We start from the raw sequence: 26,927 nt of genomic DNA on the forward strand, positions 1-26,927 counted from the left end.
CCTAACACGCCGCTCATGCCGTGGAATGCTCTTCCCCCCAAAACCTGCTTGAGAAATCATCGCTGCATACCAAGTGACCACTTGTAACACCTTCCTACAGCCCTGCATTCAGAATTGGTCACTTCCTTTTCTGTTCTTTCAGAATATTTTATTTCTGCCCTTCATACTGCTTCCATTGTACCTTATATTACAAACATGTATACCTTTCTTATTCAGAAATGGTCCTTGGACCTGTAACATTTTCATATACTAAAAGCTTGTCAGATATGAAAAATGTCAGTCCCCAACTTGGACCTTACCAGGTCAAATTTGTCAATAACAAAACCCCCAGGTGACCTGTACGCACATGTGAGTTTGAGAAACGCTGCTCTACACCTCTATCCTGTAGTTTCTTGAGAGATCCCACTCACACCTATAATGCTCTCTCTCCACCCATACCATTTTCAGTGTCCTCCACATAGCTCGTGTTTAGTAACTGTGTGTTAAATAAAACGTGTGTGTTTAGTGTCAATTATAAAATATTCTGATACCTGGCTATAATGTCCTTTTCATAATCCTTGTTATGAGGCTGATGCTTTAAGCTGGGTTCTTTTACTACTTGAGTACTTGACATGAGTTTTTGATAGACACTCCTTATCCCAAATTCCACAGAATGGCACAGGAGGTTTTGGTGTGTAATTAGCACTGTGACACTTCATTTAACCAAATATTATTCCTTCTTCCTGTTTTATTGAAAGTCATTTTGCATGACTTCTTTAGAATGCAGTGAATAAAACCTAATCATATCTGGTTTAACATTGTATAATAATGCACTGGGGACTGTGAGCGATCTGAGAGAGAGGTGGGAGTCATTGATTTAAAATTTATTCTAAGAATAATTCCACACTAATTCAGCACAGATGAGAAATAAAGCTTGAGAAAATATAGTTCACTAACATGAGAAAAAGAATCAGTTCTCTCAATGGCTTACTACTTAATGCCACAAGCATTTTAGGATTACACAGCTCCTATTCATAAAGCATTATTTCCAACAATCTTTGGAGATTTACTTAAACCAATCATAGTATTTCTGTGAGACGTTTATGAAACAAGTCTTATCTTCCCTTTTCAAACCAAGCAATAGATAATCTAATGAGCTTGTTCAAGGTCATTCCCAAAAGCAGATGCCAAAAGGCAGTGAAGCATAAAACTCAGATCTCCTAGTAATAATGATACCAATATTGGGGGCATATGATGAAAATTAAACGAGTTAGTATTTGCAAAGTGCTTAGGACAGTGCCTAGTACTCAGTAAACTTTACATGAGTGCTTGTTGTTAATGAATAGACAGGTGGGGCCACGTCGATACAGGCAGATCAATCTGAGATCTCGATGATAAACTCTCTAGAAACATAGTGTGACATCTTCTGTGTGTCTTGCAGCCTATTATTTAAGGCTTCAGAATAGAATGATACAAATGTAATTCAAAAGACACAGACAACAACCTTTTCTCTCAAAGCTGTGCCACCCCCTCATGTTTCTTTAACAGACCTTCTTACCACAGGAAGAGAAAAATGTGAACTCAACAGACACCCATTGCTGGTTTTGATCTAAGGGGAAGAGAAGACCGCATCAGCAGAGGGCTGCAGCTAACACTCATGCACATTATCTGGCACTGGGGTTGACAGTTTTCTTTCATTGGCAGTACAAGTGCATTTGCTAGAATACGTGACATCTTAAGCCCTGAAACTAATGATGAAGGAAAGTACATTTTCATGAATGAGTGGCAACAAGCCCCAAGCAGCGGGTGTGACTTGACTAGCGAGGCCAACCCTAAAGTGTGTGCTTCAGGTAAGGAGGGACCTGGGTACCAGGTAAGCAGGGCTAGTGCCTAAAACAAGTTTCATCCACTTTACAATTTTCTTAAAATTGGCCCTGCTCCCAGAAGCCAAAGGGGTATCAGAAGTGTCTCCTGAGGCTAATAATTCTGTCATCTATGAGATGAAAAATATTTAAGCCAAGGTGAAACTGTGCCAAGTGCTATTAAAGTGTACTGCTCCTACACATCTAAGGAGCATATTTCATTCCACATATTTTAACAGAATTCTGCAAAATCATAGTTTCCTCTAATCTCCTAACATTAGTTTTGCACCTCTCCAGAGACGCTTGGGACATAATTTGCTGTTTTTTTCCTCTAATTATGCACTACTCAAAATCTGTACAATAATCTCATTTCTTTCATTTTGATTGTCCTTATTTAAAATCGTTTTCTTTATTTCATTAACATTGTTAATTTAAAGATTTATATGTATATTTTGTTATGTGTTGATGCTTTAATTTCTATCAAATTGATTCCCAAGAAAAATATTACTGGCCTAAAAATGTAAGTATTTTAAATGTTGCAGATTTTCCACATTGCTTTCCACAAGACGGCTACAATATTTCACATTTCCACAAGCAATGTATGAGAGCTTCTTTTCCCAGAATTCCCACCAGCAGTAGGTGGTATCACCAATTTTGAGTTTTGCTAGTCCTGTGAATGTAAAATGGTATGCTATACTTCAAATCATCTTTCTGTAATTTTTAAAAAGAATTTCATAATCTTTTCTTCATTGTTTTGGCTTTTGGATGTGAAACTATAAACTGCTTATTCATATTCTTTATACAAAAAAGATCTACAAATTAAAAATTGTTTAAAAGACACTATTTGGAAAAATAAAAATATTTCTAAATTGCTGTGTAAGTAAAACTTCCTTCTTGACTAAAAAATTTAAATGATGTGACATTTCTAACCTCATCAGATTAAAAAAATATGGTAACATCTAATATTGAGGATCCATGGAGAACTAGCTCTGCTGATGAAAGTAAAAATAGGAACCATCCTTCTGTAGAGGAATGTGGTAGGAGGAACCATAGTTTTAATATTTCACCCATTCACATAATAATTCATCATTACACTCAAATCTAAAAAAACAATATAAATGACTATGATAGTCAGGTTGTGTTTTATATATTCACAAGTTGAAAATATTCTAAATACCTGTCAAGAAGAACTTGGTTAAAAAACTATGGTACACCAATACAATAAAATACTAAAATTAAAGAAGCAAATATTTTTTCATACACTTTCAAGAAACTAGTATGAGATTGTGGTTAAAGTCTCAGGTTTGGAGAGAGACAGTTCTTGGGTCAAACTTCAGCTCCACTACTTATGAGATTGCGACTGTTCAGTTTCTCACCTGCGAAGTAGGAAGAGCGACCTTGTGGACTAGGAGTGAGAATTCAGTAAGTTAATGTACATAAAGTATACAGCACAGTGCCTTTAGTTAGTGATCAAAAAAGGCTAACTTAAAACTATTGATTTAAACAGGTATTACAATTCTTAAAAACTACATTGAGATGGCAAGTCTTTGATCGTAGTCTTTATTTTTATCAAAATATTAACATTTTATCTGTTAAAATATGGGGGGTAAACTATTATGAAAAGAGGCAGGAGGCAAAAGGGCAGGATGTAAGTGTATGTGTGTGTGTGTGTGCGCGTGCGTGTGTGGGTGTGTGTGCGTGTGTGCGTGTGTTATGCTTAGAGAGATGCCTGGAAACATGCCCAATATTGTTAACTGCGGTATCTCTGGATGGTGGAATTTGGAGTGACTTTCAGCTTCACCTTTGTATCTGCAAATATTTGATTCCATATTTTACCATAAACATATAACATCTTTGTAAGTGGGAAAACTATGTTCTAAAAAATGCAGTTAGAATATGCATCCAAATAAAGAAATATTGTTCTTTAAGAAGAGCAGACACTGAGCCTTTTCAAACATTGTATACCTTTCAAAGGGCTGTGAGATGCCAGTCAACTGCTATACAGAAATGAAAATACATATTAAATCAACCTCGATCGTAATCATTTTAAAATTCAAAATGTCTCCGATGTAAATTGATGTAAAATACTCAGTGTGACGAAGTAATAGGATTTCTCTCCATAAGACAAGAAACAAAATCAGTCTCAGCATGCTGTAGTCACGCTGTGCACAATTATGAGTTAGAGACTCCAGGCAGCACAAAATCAGATCTTCCTGATAAATCTTAATATGCTGTTTCTCCAAAAATGGACAAATAATGAACAGGAATTCTTGAGCAAACAAACCAATGGAAAGGCAAACACTCACTCTTCTTGACACTGGCTCTCTCGGATGAGCCTTCAGATTACCGTGGAATGCGCCTGCCACTCTGGCATTCCCAGCATTCCTACTACGATGCAAGTACCAATTTCCAGCAGAAACTTAATCTGCATTCTACTACAGCTGTGAGCTTGCATTTCTGTGCCCTGCTTCCAGAGAACAATGACAATTTTGTGAGCGCATTATTTACAATAGCAGAGTGTTGGAAATATCATAAACACCTAACGATGTGGGAAAGATGAAACACATGAAATTAAGTCAATATTAAATAATCCAGGTAATATAATTTTATGTAGCCCTTGAAATAACATTTACAAAGTTTTTATGACATGTATTTCTGACACAACAGTATGCTAGAAAAAAGCCAGAAAATTGTATGACATGTATTTAAAAAAAAAAACTTGTAAAGAAATATGTCCCAAATTAACTGCCTTTGTTGGTGGCATTTTAGGTAGTCTCTCCCATTTTTTATTAGTGTTTGTATACATTTTCCATTTGGAATAGATCTTAAATATCATCTAATCCATAAATCTTCATCTCCTGTAAAATGGGAGGAATCTGAAGAAATTAAGTAATTTAGTCATGATTTCACATAGACATTGTGACCCAAGCCAATATTCCTCTTTCCCACGGTACCATCTTGCTTCCCCTGGGAGCATATAGACATCATTTGGGATAAATCATCTGTCCATATTTTCACCTGGATCCCACAGTCTTCAAGCAAGCCCAACACGTCCAAAGACAATTTAAATTCAGCTGCTCGTTGCTATTCATTTTAAATGGGATCACTGGTCTTGACTATAAAGAATTAGGCCAACATGTTCCAAGGGTTTGCGTGTCAACTCACAATTAATGGGTTTCACATCTATGTAAATTTAGGAGGGGGGCTTCTCACCAAGGTGGAAGATTGATTCAGGAACCTAGTGAGGCGAATGGGAAATTGTTTGGCCACTAACTGCTTAAAAAGCAAACAGGCAGAACTCCTCTCCGCTTCCGGAAGAAACACTGAAAATCCGTGACTAAGAGATCCCTAGGACCACAGTTTTCAACAAGTAGCCCAGGACAACACATTAGCATTACCTGGGGACTTGTTACGTCTCAACTTGACGCCCCATTCTTACTGAGTCAGATCAGCTGAGAGCAGGGCTCAGCAATCTGTGGTTTCACAAACCCTTTCAGACGGTTCTGATGCGTGCTAAGCTTGAGAACCAAAGTCCTAGCGTACCTGCAGATATTATGGTTGAGCCCTACCAAAACTGCATTCCTTAAGCACTCAGGGAAGGACTCCCTTTACCTTCTGGTAGGTACAAACTACAGAGCTAGCAACTAGAGAAGCAGGGCCCCCCGAGAGTCATCTCTGCCCTCTGCAGCCCTTCATCACTTGTTTGGTCATTCTGATAACGAGGTGGAATGCTAAACAGATTTTTTAAATTCCAAGAGTTCCCTGCTCTAAATAGACCATTTTTTTGCATAGATGATGAGATTCACATATGACTTTCATATTTTTCCTTAGAGAAAGAGCTGAAATGGGTTCTTATTATTAAAGGTTATTATTAACTTATTGGCAGAATTCTTCCTTCTTTGAAAACAGAGGCCACTGGCTTGACCAACTCTAAACACGGTTACAGAGAACTTTTGCTAGGGGCAGTGGGTATGTGAGTTCTGTTCTTCAGTTGGTTTTGCTCAGATACGAGCCCTGGACACATTTCACTCAGCTCTACCATACAGCTATTTCCTATCAAGCACTCACTAGTTTTTCTATAAGCTTCAAAGAAGCAAATGATGCTTGAATATCTGAAGGAAAGATTCAGCTTTTTTATTAGGAGATTTGCAGGTTTATTTTTCCAACTGCTTTTTCATTTAATTGTGTACCTGCAATTGCTGGTATGTGCAAGGCACAGTCTTACACAGAATAACGAATAAATAGAGGAATAAAACACTCCCTGCTCTGCAAGAAGTTTATCATGTAGAAGGGGAGATGAGAAGAACACACAAAAATTATAAAAAGTATAATGCAAGCATATTCTTGGCATCAGAGGTGTATGAATAATGTATGATGAGGCCTTAGGTAACTTGTTTACCATTTCTAGTTTGAGGAGAATTTATAGGTGAATTTATATATCAATTTGGGTTTTAAGAACTAGCAGAAAGGAGGGAATTCTAGGAGACAAAAACCTCAATAGAGCCACAAAGTAGAAAGCTTTGAAATATGATCAGGTAAAGGTGAGCTGGCCCGTCAAAGTGGTACTCTATCCTGCGCAAAAAGTAGTATCACCCAGGAAGCTTTTACAAAATAGTGATGCCCAGGTCCAACCCCCTCCCCCCAAAGTTCTGACATAATTTTATGAAGTGGGGCCTGGGCATTTGCTTTTCTAATTTCTCCATCCCTGGGTAACTCAAGTGTGAGGACACCTGAGAGCCCTACTACACAGCAGGGATGAAGAGGTGCCCGACACACGGCAGGGGAAACTCTGAATGGAGGGCTAATAAATCTGCATTCTGTTTAGGAGGAAATGAGAAGTCACTGAAGACGCCACACAGGAAAGTGATGTGAGCAGAGCTGTGGCAGCCGTGGTGAGGATGTATTGGAGAAGGAAGAGACCGGCACTCAGGAGCGTCTAATAGCCACTGAGATAGCACCAGGGAGGCAGAGTAACTGTAAGGAGCTGGAGTCAGGGCTGAGAGAAGGCACACTTCACAGGGCTCGGTGCCTGATGTGTGCTGTGGCTGAAGGAGAGAAAGGACCTGAGGAGGAGCTTTCGAGACTAAGATGCTGAGCGAAGGTAGTACTAGTCAGGGAAACACGGAGGGCCAGAACCACAGGATGGAAGCAGGATCCATTAGCCATTATTCATACATGTTGAGCTCCTGGGACACACAGATCAGAACATCTATCAGGTACCTGGAAAATGGATGCTTTCTCAAAATTCTGCCTATTGGCGATGTTAGGATTCAACGTTATTTAGAGGTTATAGCCCCGGAGGGATTTTTTGAGCTATAACTGGCATCAAACATGATACTAGTTTCAGGGGTACAACATAATGATTCTCTCTCTATACCTGTGTTGTGAAATGATCACCACAATAAGTCTAGTTAACATCCATCACCACACATAGTTACATTTTTTTCTTTCTGGTAACAAGAACCTTTACAATCTACTGTAAAACAATCTACTGTCTTAGCAATTTTCAAATATACAACACAGTATTGTTAACTGTAGTCACCATGCTATACATTACATTTCCAGAACTTATTTATGACTGGAGATTGTACCTTTCGACCACCCTGCTCCTGCCTTTGGTAATCACTAATTTGTTCTCCAGAGGAGATTATTGAATCTGTAGAGTAGAAAAATCTCTTGAGGGAGTATCAAGACAGAGTTGGGGGAAAGATGACTCGGAATAAATGTCTTGGAGAATGCTCACATTCAGAGGAAGAATATGAAAAAGGAGGGGTCAGAAAGGTGGGAGACACAGGAAAGGGCACAACTAAGGAAGTGTCAAGAGAGAAATGAGTTTGTAAGAAAATTCCAGACCCTGTAGCCCCCCATGCTGCACTAGGATAGGTGTTTATTCCACTGGTTCATACACTTCACCAAGTTTGGGAAACACTGCTAGAGTGAGATTGAGGAACTTGAGAAATGAGCTCAGTGAATTTACATTAAAGCTTAATGTATATTCTACTCATGCTTGGAGCTGCTCTTTACCAAAATAATGCAATCATAAATACAGTGAATGGATTTTGTAACAAAAAGGAGTTTTTTGGTAAGTTTTCACAGGACAATTTTGGAAGGTGGGTGTGGTGGGGTGGAAGTCTGATTATTGAGGGTTAATTAGAGAGAGATTAACAAGGAAAAATGTATACTTTTCTTAAGTCTTTGTTTCCCAAACTGCAGTTTGGACATCCATGAAGAGATGTGTTGTTAACAGGAAGCAACGTTAGCTAAAAATAAGATAAAAACCATGAAGAATACCCAGAGGGAAATAGTTATTAACTGAGGAAAGTCAAGTCTAAAAAGGAAGTTATTCGGAAGGTCTCAACAATATTTGTTAACACTGAGAGTATAAAGTAAAAGCAGTGCAAAAATTAGGACACAGTCTTAAAAATATGATTAGACCCTCCTGGACTCCTCCCAGAGGACAAGGTCTAAAATATTTCAAGCAGCTAAATCTGATAATACATAGCATAGTAAACATACTAAATCTGGAGTCTCTAAACTCCCTTAAATTAATCCACACACTGTCACTTGAAAGGTCCCATATGAAGGAGTTTGTTTTCTTTCCTAGAGTCTTTCTTCACTTAAATATAATATGAATATTTGTTTTTACAAGTTAAATCTGTCATTCAAAGCACAGTTTAGTCTGTGGAAAAACCAAACAAAAAAGTCTAATTTCTAAAAAACAAAACAAAACAAAACAAAACAAAACAAAACAAAACAAACAAAACAACCAGTCTTTTCAATTCTAAAGAAGTATGAAAAGAAAAACGACCTGCAATAAATTATTTGTAAAAAAATAAATAAAAACTCACAAAAAATTTCAATGGTGCATCTTTTTAAAAAATAAAAGCAGAAGGAAGTACATTTAAAGAAACAGTACGGAGAAAGTATCTTCAAAGCTGTATTAAACATGTCCCAGCTATGGAAAACTCAAATACCCAATCTGGTTTCTATGAAACTTAAAAAGATCAAACAATTAGAAGGAAGCTAGAATTGAAGGCGAAATGCTAGGGATTTCAGTAAACATCTGGTTACCATTTTCAGTTGAAAGAACTAACCCACTTAAGGAAGTAGTTTAGTTTCTTTGGAGTAAAAATGAGACAGTGGCTTTCTGTTCTCTTTGCACAGCGGAGGGTAAAAGAAACATCAGAATGGGGAGGTCACTCAAAACTCAACTTTCATAAAGAAGAAAGTGTTTTTTTGTTTTTTGTTTTTTGTTTTCCCAGAAACTAAAGTAAATTGAACTCAGGTCCCTATAGTACAAACAACCCAACTGAGTTAAAGTTAAATAAACATTCCTTGAGCTCTCATGTGCCAATTAAAGAACAAATTCTGTCTGGTTGTAAATACATCAGGAACTCTATCAGCAATGAGAAAAATAACAATAAACCCGAACACACAATTACCATGTGTCATAATACAATAAAATAGAATGCATGGCCCTCTGCGCTTCTCTGACTCAATTTCTTTTCTTTCCCAGTTTGATTAACTAAAGGCACAGAAGCACTTCTGACACCGTCCCAAACCTATTACTTGCCTAATAAAAAACGTATGTCAAGCGTGTTCCAGGCGAAATACCAACAAGGCAAAACACACTGTGCCTTTTAAATGTGACCTTTACTCCTTTGTCTTCCTGCTAAACAGTCATAGTGCTTATTAAACTCAGGAAAGCGGCGGGGTGCTGGTGTGGGGCTGGAGGGGAGAAGGAATGAGAAGTTCTTTAGGCTTTCACATTTTAGATGATCGGTAGAAGTATCTGCTATAAACATGCTATAAACCTCCAATTTTGCCTCCAGATCCATGTTTCTCCACTTCTTTGCTTCCCACTCTTCTCTTCTGCCCAGAGGACAGGAGACTAATAGCATAGACTAAAGCAAAGGAATCCTAGAATGTCAGAGGTTTCAAATCTTGTCTTGCTTTCTCTCATTCTGCGTGTATAAATGCTACCGTGCGTCCCAGGACTGCGGATTTTGAAAAATGCTTTGGTGGTGACTTTACTCATTCTCCCGAGTAATAAAGCGACCCCTGAGCAATATCCCTGACCTGCTCCCATCCCAACAAAACTTCCTACCCTTTGAGTTGGGCTGTCCCATTGCTGGATAACTCTGATACAATGTTCATCCTTAAACTGGTCCTAGCTATGCCTTCTTGGGTTACTACAAATAAATCTAGTACTCAAACGTCCCGTTAAACAGTGGGAATACAAAAATATTGGCCCAACTGCTTGCAGAGCCTCCCAGAAATGGTCTTTCCAATCGGAACAATCTATTTTCTTGTTCTTGCTACAGTTCTGGTTTCTGCTGCAACTGTTGAAATATGCCCTCTCCAAGTATGCATAAATAATTCCAACCCAACGATAAAATACACTCCGCGTCAGAGTCTCTTGAACTACATATTACTTAGACTCTACCCTGGGAGCAAGTTAAAAACTTTTGGAAAATATTTATCCTCTCTTAGGCCACTATTCATTCTATGAACTAAAACAATGATTTACCAAATAGTACCTGGATGTTATGAAAGAGAATTTGATGGCGCCTCTTTCTTTTTCTTTAGAGAAGTATATGTTGTAAAAATCCTGGCTCACATGATAGATTTTTCCAGAGCAAAGGATTAGAAGATCATAAAAGTGAATATTTTACACTAGGCTAAGAAAAGAACTAGACAGCGTAAGATAGAGGACACAAAACAGGACCTAAATGACATGATGGGGCTTTTGACCTTTAATGCTCGCCGATGTTCACGACCAGTAAAAGCTATATGATTATTATTTCCATGTCCTTTACTGGAAAGCATTTTTAAGTAACACTGAGAGTTCCATTGTTTTATGGAATATTAAACCTTCAGTGAATCAATTATCACCTCTAAGCAGATAACCCACAAATCTACATCTCCTGCCCTGACCACCAGTCTCTGCTAAACACATCCATATGTAAAGCTCAAGGCACCTGAGTATGCTCCGAACTAAATTCATCAGCCCTCCCCACAAAACCAACAGGCTAACACTGCTAAACGGGACAGAGGCGTCTTGAAAGCCAAAGAAGACTGAAAAATGGACACAGCGTTAAAAATGTCAACAGTCGAGAATCATTTGATGTATAAAGCATTCGCCTTGTCTACTACTGCACTCGTGGTTGCATTATTTTTGTTATAAGAGCAGATTTGAACATGAGTAGAATAGCAGTGTTCCTGTAAAGTTACATAAAAATGAAAGGTTGATGAAGAAAGTTTTAACGTGAAAATCTGAGGCATTTCACACTTTAAGGGGCTTAACTATTGGTGTTCGATTTTATCTTCTTTCATTCATGTATTCAATAAATATTTATCATGTACCCTATGTGGAAGGCATGGTTTTAAGTGATGAGCAGAGCAGACACAGTTCCTGACCCTAAGGAGTTTACAGATTTTCTTAGAAGTGAATTTTTTTTTTTCCAAATGGAATGATCCAAGAGACTGTGTGTTGAAATTTCAGGAGGGTTTACAACCCTGATCTTTCAATGAAAACATGTTATGCTGAGAGGGAGACTTGAAAACACTTACCAAGTTCATTTAACCTGAAATATCCAGTAGCAGCACCCACCTGCTGCTTCTTATGGAGCCCATGTGAAATGCACCTCCTTACAAAGCAATCTTCACCATCCCTTTTCTGTATCTAGTTCTTGACAGCAGTCACAATATTAACTCCCATTTTTCAAGCGCCTGCCATGTGCCATTCTCGGAACTATGTGAAAACAATCAGTTGCAGAAGAGAAAACTAGGGCTTTAGGAGGCAAAATAACTTGCCCAGGGCAGTGTAACGATTGAAAAGTAAGACCAGGGACCCCAAGCTAGATTCAGTCTTACTCTACAGCTTAATCTTTTTAATTACCGCAGTCTACTACCTCCCCAAGAAAGCATTTTTCTTGTGTGCAGTTAAGCTCTCCTTACTTATGGGTAGTTGAAATCTCAACTTTCTTATGGCTTCCTTCTGAATACAAACAAAATGGCTCTTGGTAAATAGCCATTATCAACAAACCTGCAAAATTAGACTAAACTGCAAATGATACATGGATGTGTTGAACATTTTTAAGAGCGCAGGTGAATGTCAATAAAAATATGCGAAGATAGAAATCTATTAAATTATAACAGGGAAGGAAAGCTTTCTTTTTCTTTTCTTCATGTATTTCTACAACATTAAGTAGTCATCTGTGTCTCTTGCTCTGTTAACTGTATCTTTTAATAGTGCACCCCAAGAACACAGTTGGGTAAATCACAGTGTCCTTATTACTGGGGGAAAGGTGCGAAGCAACATTATTTAAAATATCATCTTCATAACACAATATATCAAGTGCAATATCAATACAAATATTGATAAATACTATTTATCGCAGTGTTAACCCTAGCCCTTCCTAGAAATGCTTTCCCTTGACCATGCTGTGATGTTACACTCTCAGCTCCTGTTGGAAGTTTGCTATGTGAACCAAGATATGACATCCACACCATTTGCAACACAAATGCTGCTCTGGCCCTTGACCCATTACATAACTCAATGTCGTCAACTTAAAAATCCTTTTGAAAAGTTGTTTTAAATATACTATCTGGGCATGTTGGAGATTAGGGGAAGGAACTGTAGCGTTCCCTTCTTCCTGAGAGCAAAACTTCTATTTTTTCCCTTGTTGCTTTGGGTACTTGGCGGCTCAAGCCAAAATTAAGCCAAAATTATGGTGACTAAGAGGAATATCCAGTGCGAGCCCTAATTTTATATTCCATTTTAGTAATCTTATTATTACATGTTTTACTATAAACCATCAGATCCTTTTTGAATGAGGTTTGACGTAAGTTAAAAAACTAAACTATCTCAGTCCTAGAGTTTAACCATCAGCTCGGTATGAGATCAAATAACGTAGAATTAGTCTAAGATCCATGGGTCAGCAAACGCTTTCTGTCAAGGGCTCAACAATAAATATTTTAGGCCTTAAGAGCCAGATAGTCCCTGTTGCAAATATTCAACTCTGCTGTTGTAAAACAAAAACAGCCAAAGACGGCACAAAAACAAATGTGTGGCTGTGTTCCAATAAAACTTTGTTTACAGAAACAGACATGGGGCCAGATTTGGCCAGTGGGCCATAGTTAGCCAACCCCTGGCAAGGAAATCTATATGGTTGTTCGTTTTTCATATTTCTTCAAAAAGCATTCCACGTAAAACCCCCAAGTTACAAAAATACGAGCAATCTGAAACCCTAAGAGTGACTCTAATTCTGCAGCTTTGATAGCAGTTGGCGTTTGCTTTTCACATGAACTGTATAAAACATTTAATATGAAAGTGTAGGATGTCCTCAGGAGTGGACAGATGATTGCTAAATATGCTTTACCCTTCAAGCATACATAAATGATTCTGACCCAGTGATGGTGTCTATTGAATCAGAGGCTCTTGGATCCCAGCCTCCTTGTATGTTGCCATGGGAATAGATTAAGAACTTTTGGAAAACATCTCCCCTTCTTTAGGCCTCTGTACTATTCCATGTTCTAAAGCACTGCTTTACTAAGTGGTATCTAGATACTAGGAAAAGGAATAATTTGTTGGTCCTTCAATCTTTGCCTTTAAGAAATGACACGTTCTTACAAATGCAGGGACGTAAGATACATTTTTCCAAAGCAAGAGATTGAAGGACATAAATGTGTAAATTTTACAATCTGCTAAGTTTTGTAGGTGTAAGTATGTAAAGACAACTGTCCTCTTACTTCTCTCAAAATCACTCTTGATGTTGAACCGCTTGTAAATAACTACACAAGGAAATCTGAAGTAGTGCAGTGGCAAGCAGACTTTTGTATCGTTTTATTCCTAAAATCAACTCTAAGGATGTCTATTCCTTAAACCAATAGTATATCCCTTAGCACAATGCTTCCCAAACTGGGCTGCACATGAGAATTATCTGTGTCTGTTTTTAACATACAAATTTCTGGGCCCCACTCCCACTGAATGAGAAAAATATTGGCTGGACTTTGCCTCTTCCCGGAACTCGCATGGGTGTAGACAAGGCGATTAAATTCTCACTACATACTCTTATGAAGTAAATATCATCACTGCCTTCAATAGATAAGAGAACCAGGACTCAGAGAACTTAACTTGCTTAAGGTCAAATTTCCACAGCCTTACAGTCCTTCTGGATAGAACACCAAGTTCTGTTATTTTATCGAATGGAATTAACCCGGGGAAAAAGATAATGCCCGCATTCTAATTTACAACCCAAGACTGTTTACTTTTCCTTTCAATAAATGCTTAATAAATAAGTAGTCGGAAAATTAAATACAATCTAAAGCCCAGAGGTTACTCTGCAAGAATAGATTATACTTAGCAATAGAATGTTGCCAGCCTGGACTTGCACCCTTTTATTTTTTCTAATTTTTATCCATTTCCAGCCTGAAAAGGTTAAGAAAAGTGGCCCCACACTGGAAAAGGCCACCTGTGCGTCAAAGGAAGGCACAAAAAGAGGTCAGCAGAAGTGACAGGGATCAAGCTGAAAGAGGAGAGGTGGGGGGAGGGCATAGCTCAGTGGTAGAGTGCATCCTTAGCATGCAGGAGGCCCTGGGTTCAATCCCCAGTACCTCCCCAGTACCTCCCCAGTACCCCCGAAGGAGAGGAAAGCAGGTGGAATAGATGGGTAGACTAGGGAAAATGCATTTTTATATTTATTTTCCTGTGACCAAGAATGGATTTTTATAAACGTGTCAAGTCTGCACCTGGATACTTAATAACTTTTGTGGAAATAACCTATTTTGTTTTAATGTAATACTTTCAAATTTCAGGATAGCAAATAGCAGAAACTGCAATGGTAAAGTGAAAGGTAGGTGGGGTAGGTCTCCAGGTCATTCTAAATTGCTTCCACTGCCCCCAAGCTGCTCAACATGGTGGGGTGCGGATTAGGTTTAAATGTGCCCAACAGAGCCCTGCTTTCTGCTCCTGTACATACAGGAGGTGAATATACACAACTAAAGAAAAACAAACTTTACAAGAATCAAATCACTAGAAAATAATTGTTGATAGTAAATGCTTCAATTCAAACATAATTTGTAGGTTAAATTTGTGGCCGTAGAAAATAAGCTGCAATTTTTTTTAAAGGTAGCTTTTTTTCTGTAGGTTAAATCATCAGGGACACATTAGATTATGGTCACAGAACTTCTTTAGCTCAGGTATTCAACGCACATTGCTCTCACAGTGAAAACTACAAATCAAATGAAAAGCTGAAAATCAATTTCCCATCCTTGTGAAACTGCTACCCTTTCTTGAGGCTTATCCAGGAATAATACCTTATTATACAGAGTAAAAGAACAGCAAGAAAGAGTTAGGCAGTGGATGTTTTAAAAGCTGAGGGAACGTGGGGAAAGGGCGCAGAATCAGTATTTACACTGACAAACTCTGGTGACACCGTCTCCTTATCGTGTGCCACTCAGCCTTGCGCCTCCTTTGGCTGCCAGATTCTATTGCCTCCAGGCTGTCTTTGCACTTTCTTGATATTTGGAAGCTGCAAAGTAATCCTCCTTTTTCTTGTAACACTGACCCAAGGACAAGAATATCAAGGGAGAGAAGAGACCTGTTCTTTGTTTTGCAACTGGAGAAAATAATTGAAATGGAAATGGAAATGCACAGATAATACATGCTGTGCCCATACACAGCAGCAGCACGCAGGAGGCAGAGGAGCATGGGAGTTTCAGACAATACTTGGGTGTGAGCAGGGCCGATGCTTTGCGGGACTTCTGGAGCACAGCTGACATGGCGCTCCTGCCATGGTTATACAGTCAATCACGCGGTTCAGCAATGGGCTGAAATATTTCATGGGATGAGAGGAAGGCTGGATCTTTTATATTTTTCCTTAACATTGGTGGCTATTCTGATAAACAGATTTCTGACAGTATCATTTATGGATGTTCCAGAACTTTAGATTGGTTCTTCTTAATAGAACCAACCACACTGAGGTGTGTAAACTTTGTTTCCAGCTTCTTTGGTATTCCAGACCTTTCAACTTCCCTCAACTTGTTTTTCTTATTTGCTTCCAGAAGCCCAGGGCTCTAGATTTCCATACTTCTCTCCTGGGGCAGGGACCAGCAAATGGCCTTCCTGGAGATCTGTCCAAATGGCTGTACTCTGCACATTTGAAGTCCTTTCTTTTCATCAGAGTGACTCTTTTGGGGCTCTCTTCCCTGGGAGCTTTGCTAGCTAAGTAGCTTACAACTCACCTGCCAACATGGCAAAGGTGAATATGGTGAAGGGTGATCGTGGCTAAATGTCCCCAGCGCCTTTCACTGACCAGCATAAACTGGCACTTCTTTTTTTTCTGGCCTTTTTTTGTTCATGGAGTTTTATTAGACCACATCTATGCCCTTCCTTCATGTACTGTCTCTGTCTAACGCTTTCAGGTTATAATGGCAGAGTTGAGTAGTTCTGACAAAAACCATATGGCCCACAAAGCCTAAAATAATCACTGTCTAGCCCTTCACGTAAAGTTTGCTGAGCCCTGACCTAGACCAAGGAAAAGAGCATGGCCAGCACCCTGGAAGAGTCCCGCATGCCCTCCCCACGCAGAACCCTGTCCGTAACCACCACGCTGCCTTCCGTGATCCTGATTTTTTAATTAGCAATATTTAGGTTCTAAAACCATTAGACTGTACATTTCAGTTTTGCCTTTATTTTTCAACTTCATAAGAATAGAGTCATACCCTATAACTTTTTCCATCTTGTTTCTTTTGCTCAACATTAGATGTGTGAGATTACTCCGTGTTGTTGCATTTAGCTGTAGTTAGTTCATTAGCATCAAATGGCACTCTGTCCGGTGGGAACAGCACTGCTTATCCCTTCTACTATTTATGAAGATTTGGATCATTGCCATACATTGGCTCATGCTGCCATGGGCATTCTTGTCCACATCTCCTGGTGCCCGTGGGTTTCTGTTGGTATTGAGGAGTAGACTTGCTGGGTCATAACATGTGTTAGCTTCGTATTCTGGTGTGACTATGGGTACTAGTGGTTTTCTGGACACCAGTCTTTTGTAAGTAGCATGTAACATAAATAGCTTCTCCCACTCTATGGCTTTCCTCTTCACCCTAGGTTGTCTTCGATGGACAGAAATTCTTGATTTTTAATACGGTCAAGTTTATCAATTGTTTCTTTTATGGTTGATCCTTTTTTGTCTTAAGAAATTCTTCCCTCTCTTTAAGATACTTTCCTTTATTATCTTTTTATTTTTTTAATTCTGTTTTTTATTGGAGTGTAGTTGATCTATAAACTATCACTTTAAAGAGCAAAGGGGGAACCCAACTGAAGAACAAGCACTATGTGGATGGCAAGATGGTTGAAAGTGAAACGAGAAATGAAGGTTACTGTGGCACCAGGATCTGATGGCTTTCTCCCAAAGGAAACCACCCTGGAGATTAGCAGTTATTTCAAATCAGCTTTTCCTCCCCTCCCTTTTGATACATAAGAAAACAGATACACTGTGTCATCATAAAGAGAAAAATCAGATTGGTTCATGCGGAATGAGAGCTCCACATCCTGGTAGTTCTAATCATGACAGATTAGTGCAGGATAAGGGGTCCAAACAGGGAGTGGGTAACGAGGAGGTGAAGAGGGCAAGCACAGAAGTGAGGGCGGGGACACAGGGGTTCAAACCCTGCCCTTCCATCCCCCAGGTTGAAGGTATAAGGTGAGTCACTTCACCTCGTCAAGCTTCAGTTTCCTCTTCTGGAATCGGGGGAGGGATTAATATGTCCTCATCTCAGGGTACTCAGGGGGCTTCAGTGAGGATTAAATGAGGCATGAATACAGAATATAACATGTCACACGGTTAGTGGCTCAAGAAATGCCACCTCTTAACATTATTGCCCTTTTTGACCCTCATCATCTACTCAACTTTCTTTTCAAATAACTTCTTTAAAAACTTTCTCTTATTTTTCACTTCAAATGATAGAAATAAAAGTACTTGACTAGTAATGGCATGTGAGATAAATATCCATACTTCTTTCACAGTTAGAGACAATCTGTGAATCACATTTAAGCTGGCTTCTTGAAACAATTTCCAGCACATTCTCCTTGCCATCAGATGAAGTGGCAATTTTCGTAAAATATGGAGCAGTTTGGTGCTGGGCAGAACGCATATTCAGGCTCATAAACATAAACATTTTTTATGTAGCGTTTAAAGATGAACTATGTAACTCCAAAATGCTACAAAAATATAAACAAAATAATTTTAGGAAGAAAGAAATGCAGCTAAAGGAGAACTGAGAGGAAGCAGAAAAGGAGCCAAGTTTCCTATGATGCAAGAAAGCTGATCATGGATAAAAAATTTGCTCTTGTGAATTTTTTTAGAGGAAGAGAGTAGCGCTTTCCAGAAAGTATTTAACATTATATAGTAAGTGGCTTAATTACTTCTCAGTCTGACCTTTTCCCAGGAGCTCCAGCCCAAGGTCAGCACCGAGCCTTCCTTCAGCGATGACAACCTGATAGCGATGCTGAGTGAGAACGCGCTGGTGGAGCTGAAGTTCCTTTTTGCTGTAGGAAGGAGGCCCGTAGAGTAAGGCCCTTCTGCCACGGCTGCCAAAGTGGGTCTCAACTGATTCTTCGATCTATAGAAGGAAAGAAGGCATAAAAATTCAAGAGGGAAAAAAAGAACATTTCCCTTGAAGGAGACCATTCGTGCAAATCAGGGGCCATGCAGAGAGCTGTCTTTTAAGTTTTTCTCTAGAAATGAAAGATTCTCTGAGAGGCTGACAAGGACAACGGCAACCTCACCCACAAGAACTGAAGGCAAACTGTGTTTTTCTCACATTACAGAAAGGTGGCAATTTCAGGGCCATTCGAATATAGAGTTCCTGGAGGAATACAGTGGCCTAGAAATACAGAGCTCGACTCTAGCTGAAAATACAAATGAATAACCCTGCTTTTCATCTGCAACATGCTTTTCTAAAGTAGTTCCAGCTGCATTATCTGTTAACAGCTCTTTTTGGTAAACACAGCAGTGGAGACAGACTCAGGGAGGATGGATTTTGTACCAGAAGCCACGTTCAGGGAGCCAACCTGAGAAGCAGTCCCAGAGCTCTGGGGAGACACACTGCTGCTGTCTCTCTCCATTAGGATGCAGCGAGTTTGAATGCATCTCAGTGAGGCAGGATGGGTTCTCCTGTGAGAAGAGGAGGGTATCACTGGAGAAGCATCATTTTAGGTTCTTCCTTCCATGGTTTATTGCTCCTCCAAATGAATATTCTTTCTCACATTGATGTTTGAAATATCATTAACACAAGAGAAGTTTTGAATCGGCAAGGAGAAAGAATGCTGACATTTAAATTCATTATATGGCTTAATGGGGGGCTTAATACTAATGGAAAGTATTAGGAGATACTGTGTGTTTTCCTAACAACTTGTGTTAAACCTTGATAAAACAGACATTTTTACTACCGGAAGGAGTGTTAAGATTGGGTGGGGGTTAGGACCAAAAATCAGGAGAGGCCAAAGAAGAGGAGACAAAGGAGCTAGAGGAGGAAGATGAGTGGGAAAAGTTAAAAAAAAAAAAGAAATTGGGACTCCACCTCACTTTTAGTGGCAGCTCTGAATTAAATTGTCCATTTCATAGATCTCAAACCCATTGTATGCCACGTATTCCTTTCCTTAAATTTCTTCATTATATCTCATTACTGATAGAATCAATTCCACCTTTTATCAGGGAATGCAGGCCATTTGAACTTAGACCCGATCTTCCTTCTGAGTCATGTCACACTCTTAATCATTTCCATCCCGGTCCCACCCACTCCTTCAGAGCACTCCATGGTGCCTTGCACCAACAATTCCTACCTCTCTCTCCATCTGTCTGTTCAGCAAACTCCAAATCAAACATGACCTCTTGGGAAAATTTTAATTGAAGTACAACCATCCATCGGCACTTATGAAATTGCATCTCTTCCTAAAGCGAGCTCCTTAACAGGCAGCATGTGCTGTCTGTGTGTCTCTCGTACACATCGGACATACTTCATAAATGAAGATATCTAGTAAATTAAAGAGCTGTCAAGATCTTTGAACATATGTATGGAAAGAAAGAAGGAATAGATTGAGCTTGTAAACCTTTTGCGAGCAGGAACCGTATCTTATTTTTCATTGCATACAAATTATTGCTATCTGAAAATTAAGAGACAATGCATAGCGTAGTGCAGGGCCAGGCTGCAGGGTTTGAATCCCTTGGTTCCACCAGCCCTAATTGTGTGACCTTGGACAATACCTTCCTCCTAAGGCTGCCATAAGGATTAAGGAGTTAATATCTGTAAAGGGCTTAGAACTGTGCCTGGCACATAGAAAGTCCTATCTATATAAGTGTTTTTAAAATAATAATATGTCAAAAAGAGCAAAGAGTCAGGAAATGCATTTCTGAGTCTGAGCTCTGCCAGGCACATGCTAACATAGCTGCTGCATACGTGTGTGGTGAATACAATAGAGAGGAAGCTAACACCAGCTAGTCACACCTTCTGTGGGTGGAACTTTGGGAAAACATGATCAGATATCGTCCCTTGTTAAAGGATATCACATTTTATTGATAATGAAACTAGTAAACTCAAGAATTTAACTGCAAATTGGGACATAATTCCCCAGCAAACATTGTAATTGTTTGTAATGATAAACTTTCAAGAAGGAGTATTTGAAAGCAAACCCGGGGTGAGCCTTTGGACTCAGGAGTTAGAGGGACCCAGTAGCCCACAAGAGGCCAAAATAAACAAACATGCGTCTAGGTAAAAGGGGAAGACAGATGCTTCCAAATATATCAGTGTCACTCAAGCAAAATGCACAGAGCCCAGAATTCCCTTCTCACATTATTTTCTTTCGTAATCACAGGATGCTCCTCTCAGTTACAGCTGGCTCCAGCACAGCAGTGATTTCACAGGAGCAGAGTGTATTTTCAAACTCTGAGTTATTATTATTTTAAAAGATACCATCCCTCTCTTGCCCCGCACCCCAACCAGGATCAGTTTAAGTAAGAGCCATGTAGCTCTTACCAGCAAATCTTATAGACAGCATATTCTAAATAGAGTATTAATTGCTGGCCGTATTTTGTAATAACCTTTATCACAAACTGAAATTTCAACTCATGTCTCAGACTACAGAGAATAAATAGGAAATAAGCTTGTCCGTCAGATAACGTTGTATTCCCCTGTAACACAAACTGCCCCTGTCCTTGTAATATTTATAACACACTGTATCAGCAGAATGACCCAATACCAAGGGGCGAGAACAGTTTCAGCCGATCCGACAACAGGTGCACACCCTGCGCATGTGAAACACAATTATGTCAACCGCACCAGCAAATGCGGGATTATCCAATGCCCGGAGCAGCCCTTTTGGAAATGAGAGCTCCTGATTACTCCTGCAATTTTGAGGGTATCTTTTTAGCGGAAGAATACATTTAACCTGGCCACCACTACGACTGAACTTGATACTTGTGGGTCTTGCCAAGGAGAATTTGGGGGAAAAATGAGGGACGCTGACACTCTGAGCCCCAGAGTCACTGCCCCGTCTCCCTCCTTCTGGACAGGTCTGAAATTTTCCCGCAGAAGTCACTTCGCTAGACTACATGAAAGTTGTTTTATAACGGAACACTTATTATCTTTATGGGAAGGACTTCAAAATCTGAAACCTTTATGCCCTCTCAGGATAAAGGGTGGTAATAAAGTAGTCGGAGGGTTAGATGCAACAAGGCAGCAGAAGAACCCAGGAGGACTGGGAATCAAAAGTTTGGAGTTGGATTCTGGCTCTGCCGTTTGCTCACCGCGTCCACTGTGGGGAGAGTCACGTAACTCCTCACATCGGGGCTTTCTCATCTGTAGAGCTGAAGTGACGAAGCCTACTTCGTGAGACTGTATGGGGAATTAAATGAATTTTCTATATGAAAGTGTCCAACACAGCATCCCACCAATAAATAATGTTAAATATATCTGAATAAAATGGAAAACAACTCAATATCATATTGTTAACTCTGTTCTTATATTACAAATTCTTTAAGAGACCAATAGTTTGGTTTCTGTCGTAAAAAGCATTTCTACAATTAACTATATGCTTCTGCATATCCTGATATATATTTTTCTCAGTAGGACTTATCACCTCGTAAGGTGAAAAATATGATTTATTTATTATGTTTATTTTCCTTGCACCATAAAAGAAAGTAAATTAAAGCACGTATTTTTGTCTGTTTTGTTCACTTCTGTTTCCCCAATGTAAGAATTAATATTTGGCACCTAATGGGCACACAATAAATATTCTTTGAATGAATGAATACAATCATCTTTTTTTTTTCACTATGTGGAAGTCTTTTTTGTAAATACGACCATGGGCTATTGGGATAGAAAGAAGGGAAAATTTGTATTAAGAAATTTGTTTCACATAGGGAACAATGTTTGGGATCTTGTAATAACCTTTAGTGAAAATGAATATATGTATGAATATGCATGACTGGGACATTATGCTTTGCACCAGAGACCGACACATCGTAACTGACTACCCTTCAGTTTAAAAAAATCGTTTCAGTACAATTTTGAACAGTGGCAAGAATGACAAAAGTGTTTGAGAAAAGTAATGAATTTACAGTAAAAAGAATTTAATGAAGAGCTATCATATAAAGGCACTATATTTCTTAGTTACTATTCAAAAGTCTTCACTGAGACTTACCAAAAAAGCAAGAAATACAGCTCTTGGAAATATAGTAGAGATGAAAAATAAAACTTGGTTTTTTTTTTCCGTATGACAGAGAGATTTTTTTTCTGGATTTATTCAAGTAGCCATGTATTTATGACATTTCTTGATGCTCAAGTACAAATCATATAGTAGGCCTCGGATGTGTGTCATATATAACTAAAAGCCAAATTGCCATGCTGTCTGGATTTTTTGGCATTTTAGAAATACTGAGTGGATCAAGGTGAATTACATTTTAATTTTTCCACTGTAAGAATAGAGTTTTTTTTTTTCACCCATTGGCAAAATGTACACTTATTTTAGAGAATTCAAGAAATAAAATGGGTGGCACTTTCTAGGATGCATACCCTATCCATTTTCTACATAAACAATATTTATAATTGTAGGGTAGCTTAGGAACTACGAGTTCCCTGGATGTGTAAGTGGAGCCTTGGAGAATGTTCCCTCTCTAGACAAACCTATAGTGACCCTCTGCCTTCATCTCACAGCTGACTCAGCTGAACCTGGAGCCCACCATGGAATGACCACACATTTTTCAGAACTACTCCATGATACCCAGCACCTTCTGACTGCACCCCCAAACTGTACCTGGGGGCTATCCCAACCAATCCAAAGTAAGGCAAGTTTACTCATCTCTGTCTCTATGTAGGTTCTAAACAAATAAGACAGAAACAAAAGCCATAAAGTTTCAGTATTAAAAAATGTACCTGCAATATAGCTTTGATGAAATGGCACCCACTTAAACAGCTATTGGCAAAACCCATCTTCACCTGTTGCTCAGTCTCACTTCCCTTTGGCACCCTTCACAATTTATAGTTGTATATTACTTGTTTACTGCCTGCCTGTCCTGCAACTCTACATGTTTCATGAGGACCTAGACTTGTCTCTCTGGTCTCTGTTGTACACACTGTTGTACAACCTGGCAGGTTCTAAATGGAGTGAATGGAAGGATGGATGAGCAAATGAATCAATGCAAAAATGAAAAGGATGAGTGCATTACTTGTAAATATTTGCACGCCCTTTCACTGTTTTACTTACTATCAGGTGAAAAAACCCACTAGGAAGTCTCAGTGGAGGCTTCGACATCTGCATCTCAAATCCTAAAATATCCATGACCTCCTCATCTCTAATGACTGTCTCCTCCACTTCACTGTGACCACCCACTCCAATGGCTAAATCTTGATCTCTGTGGTCCCCCAAACAGCCCCATCTCTGGAATTATAAAATGAGACACTCCATTCGCTGATCACATTCACATACTTCCAGCTCTTTATATTTATTCTTACTACAGCGGTTCTTCAACCACTAGTCTTCCCCCCAATGTCGACTTTCTACTAGCCTCCTTTTCACCTTCCCTCTCAGATTCCAGGGCCCGATACTCTCTACCCAATGTGTCAAATTCCCTTGATCCCTGTACATGCATCACGATCATACGGCAACACCTTAAGCATGGAAGAGCTGGGGCTACAGCACTGAGCAAGTCCCGCCCTCTCAGAGCTGACAGCCCATCGTGGAAAGCAGACGTAAGCACCTCATTCGAATGAATTACGACATGCCAGGTAAATCTGCAGGAAGAGGCTGCTGTCGCAACTCTGAGCTGAGAGACCCGAGGAAGCAAGACCTCCACCGCCTGCCTGACCTGCCCCGGGGCTGGGGCTGCTGAGAGCTGCTGAAGGAGAGAGGCCAGCTGGCCAGATCCTGGCTGGCAAAGCCAATTCAGTCTTCATGCTCCCCAGACCACCCCACTGTGTTTCCTTGGTCAGTTCTCTCTCACATTCTCCAAAGTGACAAACGTGTCCACTCTCCAGCTACCTCCTGCTCTTCAGATAACTGCCTCCCCGTGGCAGAGGAAATCAGCCATCTTAGAAGGAAAGGAATCTAAAAAACAATAACAGTAATAATAAGGACACAAATGAACTACTTCTTACTTATAACTAAGATGCTTGATTTCTTGAATATGTGTAAGCACATCTGACTGTCCTTTATGATTGGATTACCACATTCTGTTCATTCTTATTTTGTAGTTGGCTTTATTCCTTTGATATCTATGTAAGTTTAAAATGCTAAAGCTCTAATCTGTTCTTAGAAACAATAATCAGTACATCTATGTAAACTAAAAAAAAAAGTACAGTGTACTGTGTATACATATTTACACGCAATATAATGTGTACATGCAGTTGAACTGTAATAATTCTACCTAATTAAACTGAAAAAGAAAAAAAAGGAAACACACTGAGTTACACAGCGTCTGTTTCGGCAAACCTAGCGCCTATCAGCACAACTAACATTTCCTCTTTCCTTCTGATTTCCATGGAAGAAACCTGTCCTCTTCTTACTGAAGACTAATCACTACTTATTCTCCAGACTCTACACTCCCCCTCCGCCTAGACAATAACCCCTCTCCCAACTTCCATCGTCAAATCCCTGAGAACTTTTTCCTTTCAATTCCTTCTCCTGGATCCTTAATATCCCCTCTCCTTTTTCTCCCGCTGGCTCTTTCTTAATGTTTATTCATTCATTTCTTCATTTACCCATTTAATATTTTTGAGCACATTCTATGTGTCAGGCATGGTTCTAGGCTCCTGTGTGTTACAAATTTTGCACATGAAAGAAAATGAGAGAAGACAGGTAATTCTTAGATGGAGAGAAAAGATGGGAAGAGGTGTTACAACAGAAGTCCTTGAGGATCGGCAGAACAGGCACTTTGTATCGTGAATGGTAAACACGGTCAGGTAGGCAACAAGAAATAACTGGGAATGAGGATGAAAGTAGAGGTGATGCAACATGACATTGTCATGCTAAGTAGCCCGTAGGAAACCAAAGTAAGTGGTGGAGAATTTAACAGCTGGTAACTTTATGCTGGTCTTTGCACCTGGGGACAACTTTGATGAACTTCGATTCCTTTTACTAAAAGCCATAGCAGGGAGGAAGTGGTTGAGGAAAACTAGACTCACTACAGAGAGATAGAGGGAGGATGTTTTCTCGTTTGAGTTTGTTTTCTGGATGGATGGTACCCTGATCAAGTTTCAAAGAACCAATCTTTTACTACCTAAATCACAGGATTCCCTAAGAACTATATGTCATTATTCCCACGATGCAGAGAATAAGCTTGTTTGTTTAAATGGAAGCATTCAGTGACCTGGACGACAAGGCTCCAAGAAGGAGACCTGAGAACTGTCCTAAGGAGGCATCTAATGGCACACAGTGGGCAGCATGAAGGTCGGGCAGTAAGTGCCCTGCGCCAATGAGGCCAGACAGTGGAACCTCAGAGCATGAGGGAGGGAGAGGTAAGGAACAGAGGATGAGAACATCCCAGAAGTGGGGAGAAAAGTCAAAGGAAAGGATTTGCTGTGAAGATACTGAACAGGGCGTCTGTTAGCCTGACACATTGGAAGAAGAGAGGCCGGCACAAAAGAGGAAATCAAGAGAAGGGCAGGGCAGAGCCTGACCCAGCCTGTCCTAAGCTGGAAAATATTTCATGAGAAAGAACATCAAGCTGCCCCTGGTGCACTGGGAACATCTGTAACACTGAGACTTGAGATATATTATGGTTTTTGCTTATCAGAAAAGACTTCCCATCCCATGTACAAAATATGAAGCATAGACAGTGATGGTGAACCCAGAGAACACCTGGGTCATCTCTGTTTAATGCCACCCTCCTCACGCACAACTCAGAACCACAGGGTGCTTTTCTAAAAGAGGTGCACAGTACAGAGCTTACGTAACCGGAGGAGGGAGAAGAGGAGCTACCGGAGGAGAGCAACTTGCAGAACAGTTAAAAAAAAAAAAAAGAAGAAGATGAGGAGGAGGAGGAGGGGGAGGAGGAGCAGAAGGAGAAGAAAAAAGAAAAGAAAGAAAGGAAGGAAGGAAGGAAGAAAAGAAAGAAAGAAAGAAGAAAGAAGCCACGTCTCAGCTCTTCAGACTCCAGCAAATAGTCATGCTGGGCGTAGCTTCAACTGGGTGCTGCTCACTCCTTCCCCAGGCCAACCCTCATACGAAGCAGGAATCTTGGAAACAGGGAGAAATGAAAAACTAACCAAGAGCACAAGAAAAGGGGTTTCTCCCCAAGTCCCCCTCTGCCGTCTCCCGCTGTGTTGCCCGTCCCCGGCAGTGGCCGGCAGCCGAGCGTACCACCCTCCACCAACGTGCTTGCCCATTTCAGCCAGCATGGAGGAATTTATATCCCCTTCTCTGCTTCTCCCAAGTTTTCCGTTTTTTCTTTCCTAGCTGCTCTGAAAGTCATATTAAGCATCTTTTTCAGCCTCCTCTGGAGGCTGTTTCTCCAACGACTTCAAGACTCCTTGGAGTGCCACCCACGATGCACAGCTGTGGGCCATCCGTTTACTATTTGCTGT

The 26,927-nt window shown here is 39.8% G+C and overlaps 1 protein-coding gene across 5 annotated transcripts in view; it reads right to left on the bottom strand.

The window, feature by feature from the left end:
- The window catches only part of CPED1 (cadherin like and PC-esterase domain containing 1), a 250,413-nt gene that overhangs the window by 207,300 nt on the left and 16,186 nt on the right, over nt 1-26,927 (bottom strand). For 4 of the 5 annotated variants that reach the window (XR_001367138.2, XR_004321355.1, XM_032483607.1 and 1 more), the window contains one exon: nt 18,287-18,470. The exons of the other annotated variant lie outside the window; for it this stretch is intronic. Coding sequence is in view for 2 of the 4 variants with exons in the window: in XM_032483607.1 (XP_032339498.1) it covers nt 18,287-18,470 (184 nt within the window). In the remaining 2 variants the exon portion in view is untranslated. The remainder of the gene's footprint in view (nt 1-18,286; nt 18,471-26,927) is intronic. 5 annotated transcript variants of the gene reach the window in all.

This window comes from Camelus ferus, chromosome 7 (assembly GCF_009834535.1).
Source record: "Camelus ferus isolate YT-003-E chromosome 7, BCGSAC_Cfer_1.0, whole genome shotgun sequence".
NCBI classification, from domain to species: domain Eukaryota; kingdom Metazoa; phylum Chordata; class Mammalia; order Artiodactyla; family Camelidae; genus Camelus; species Camelus ferus.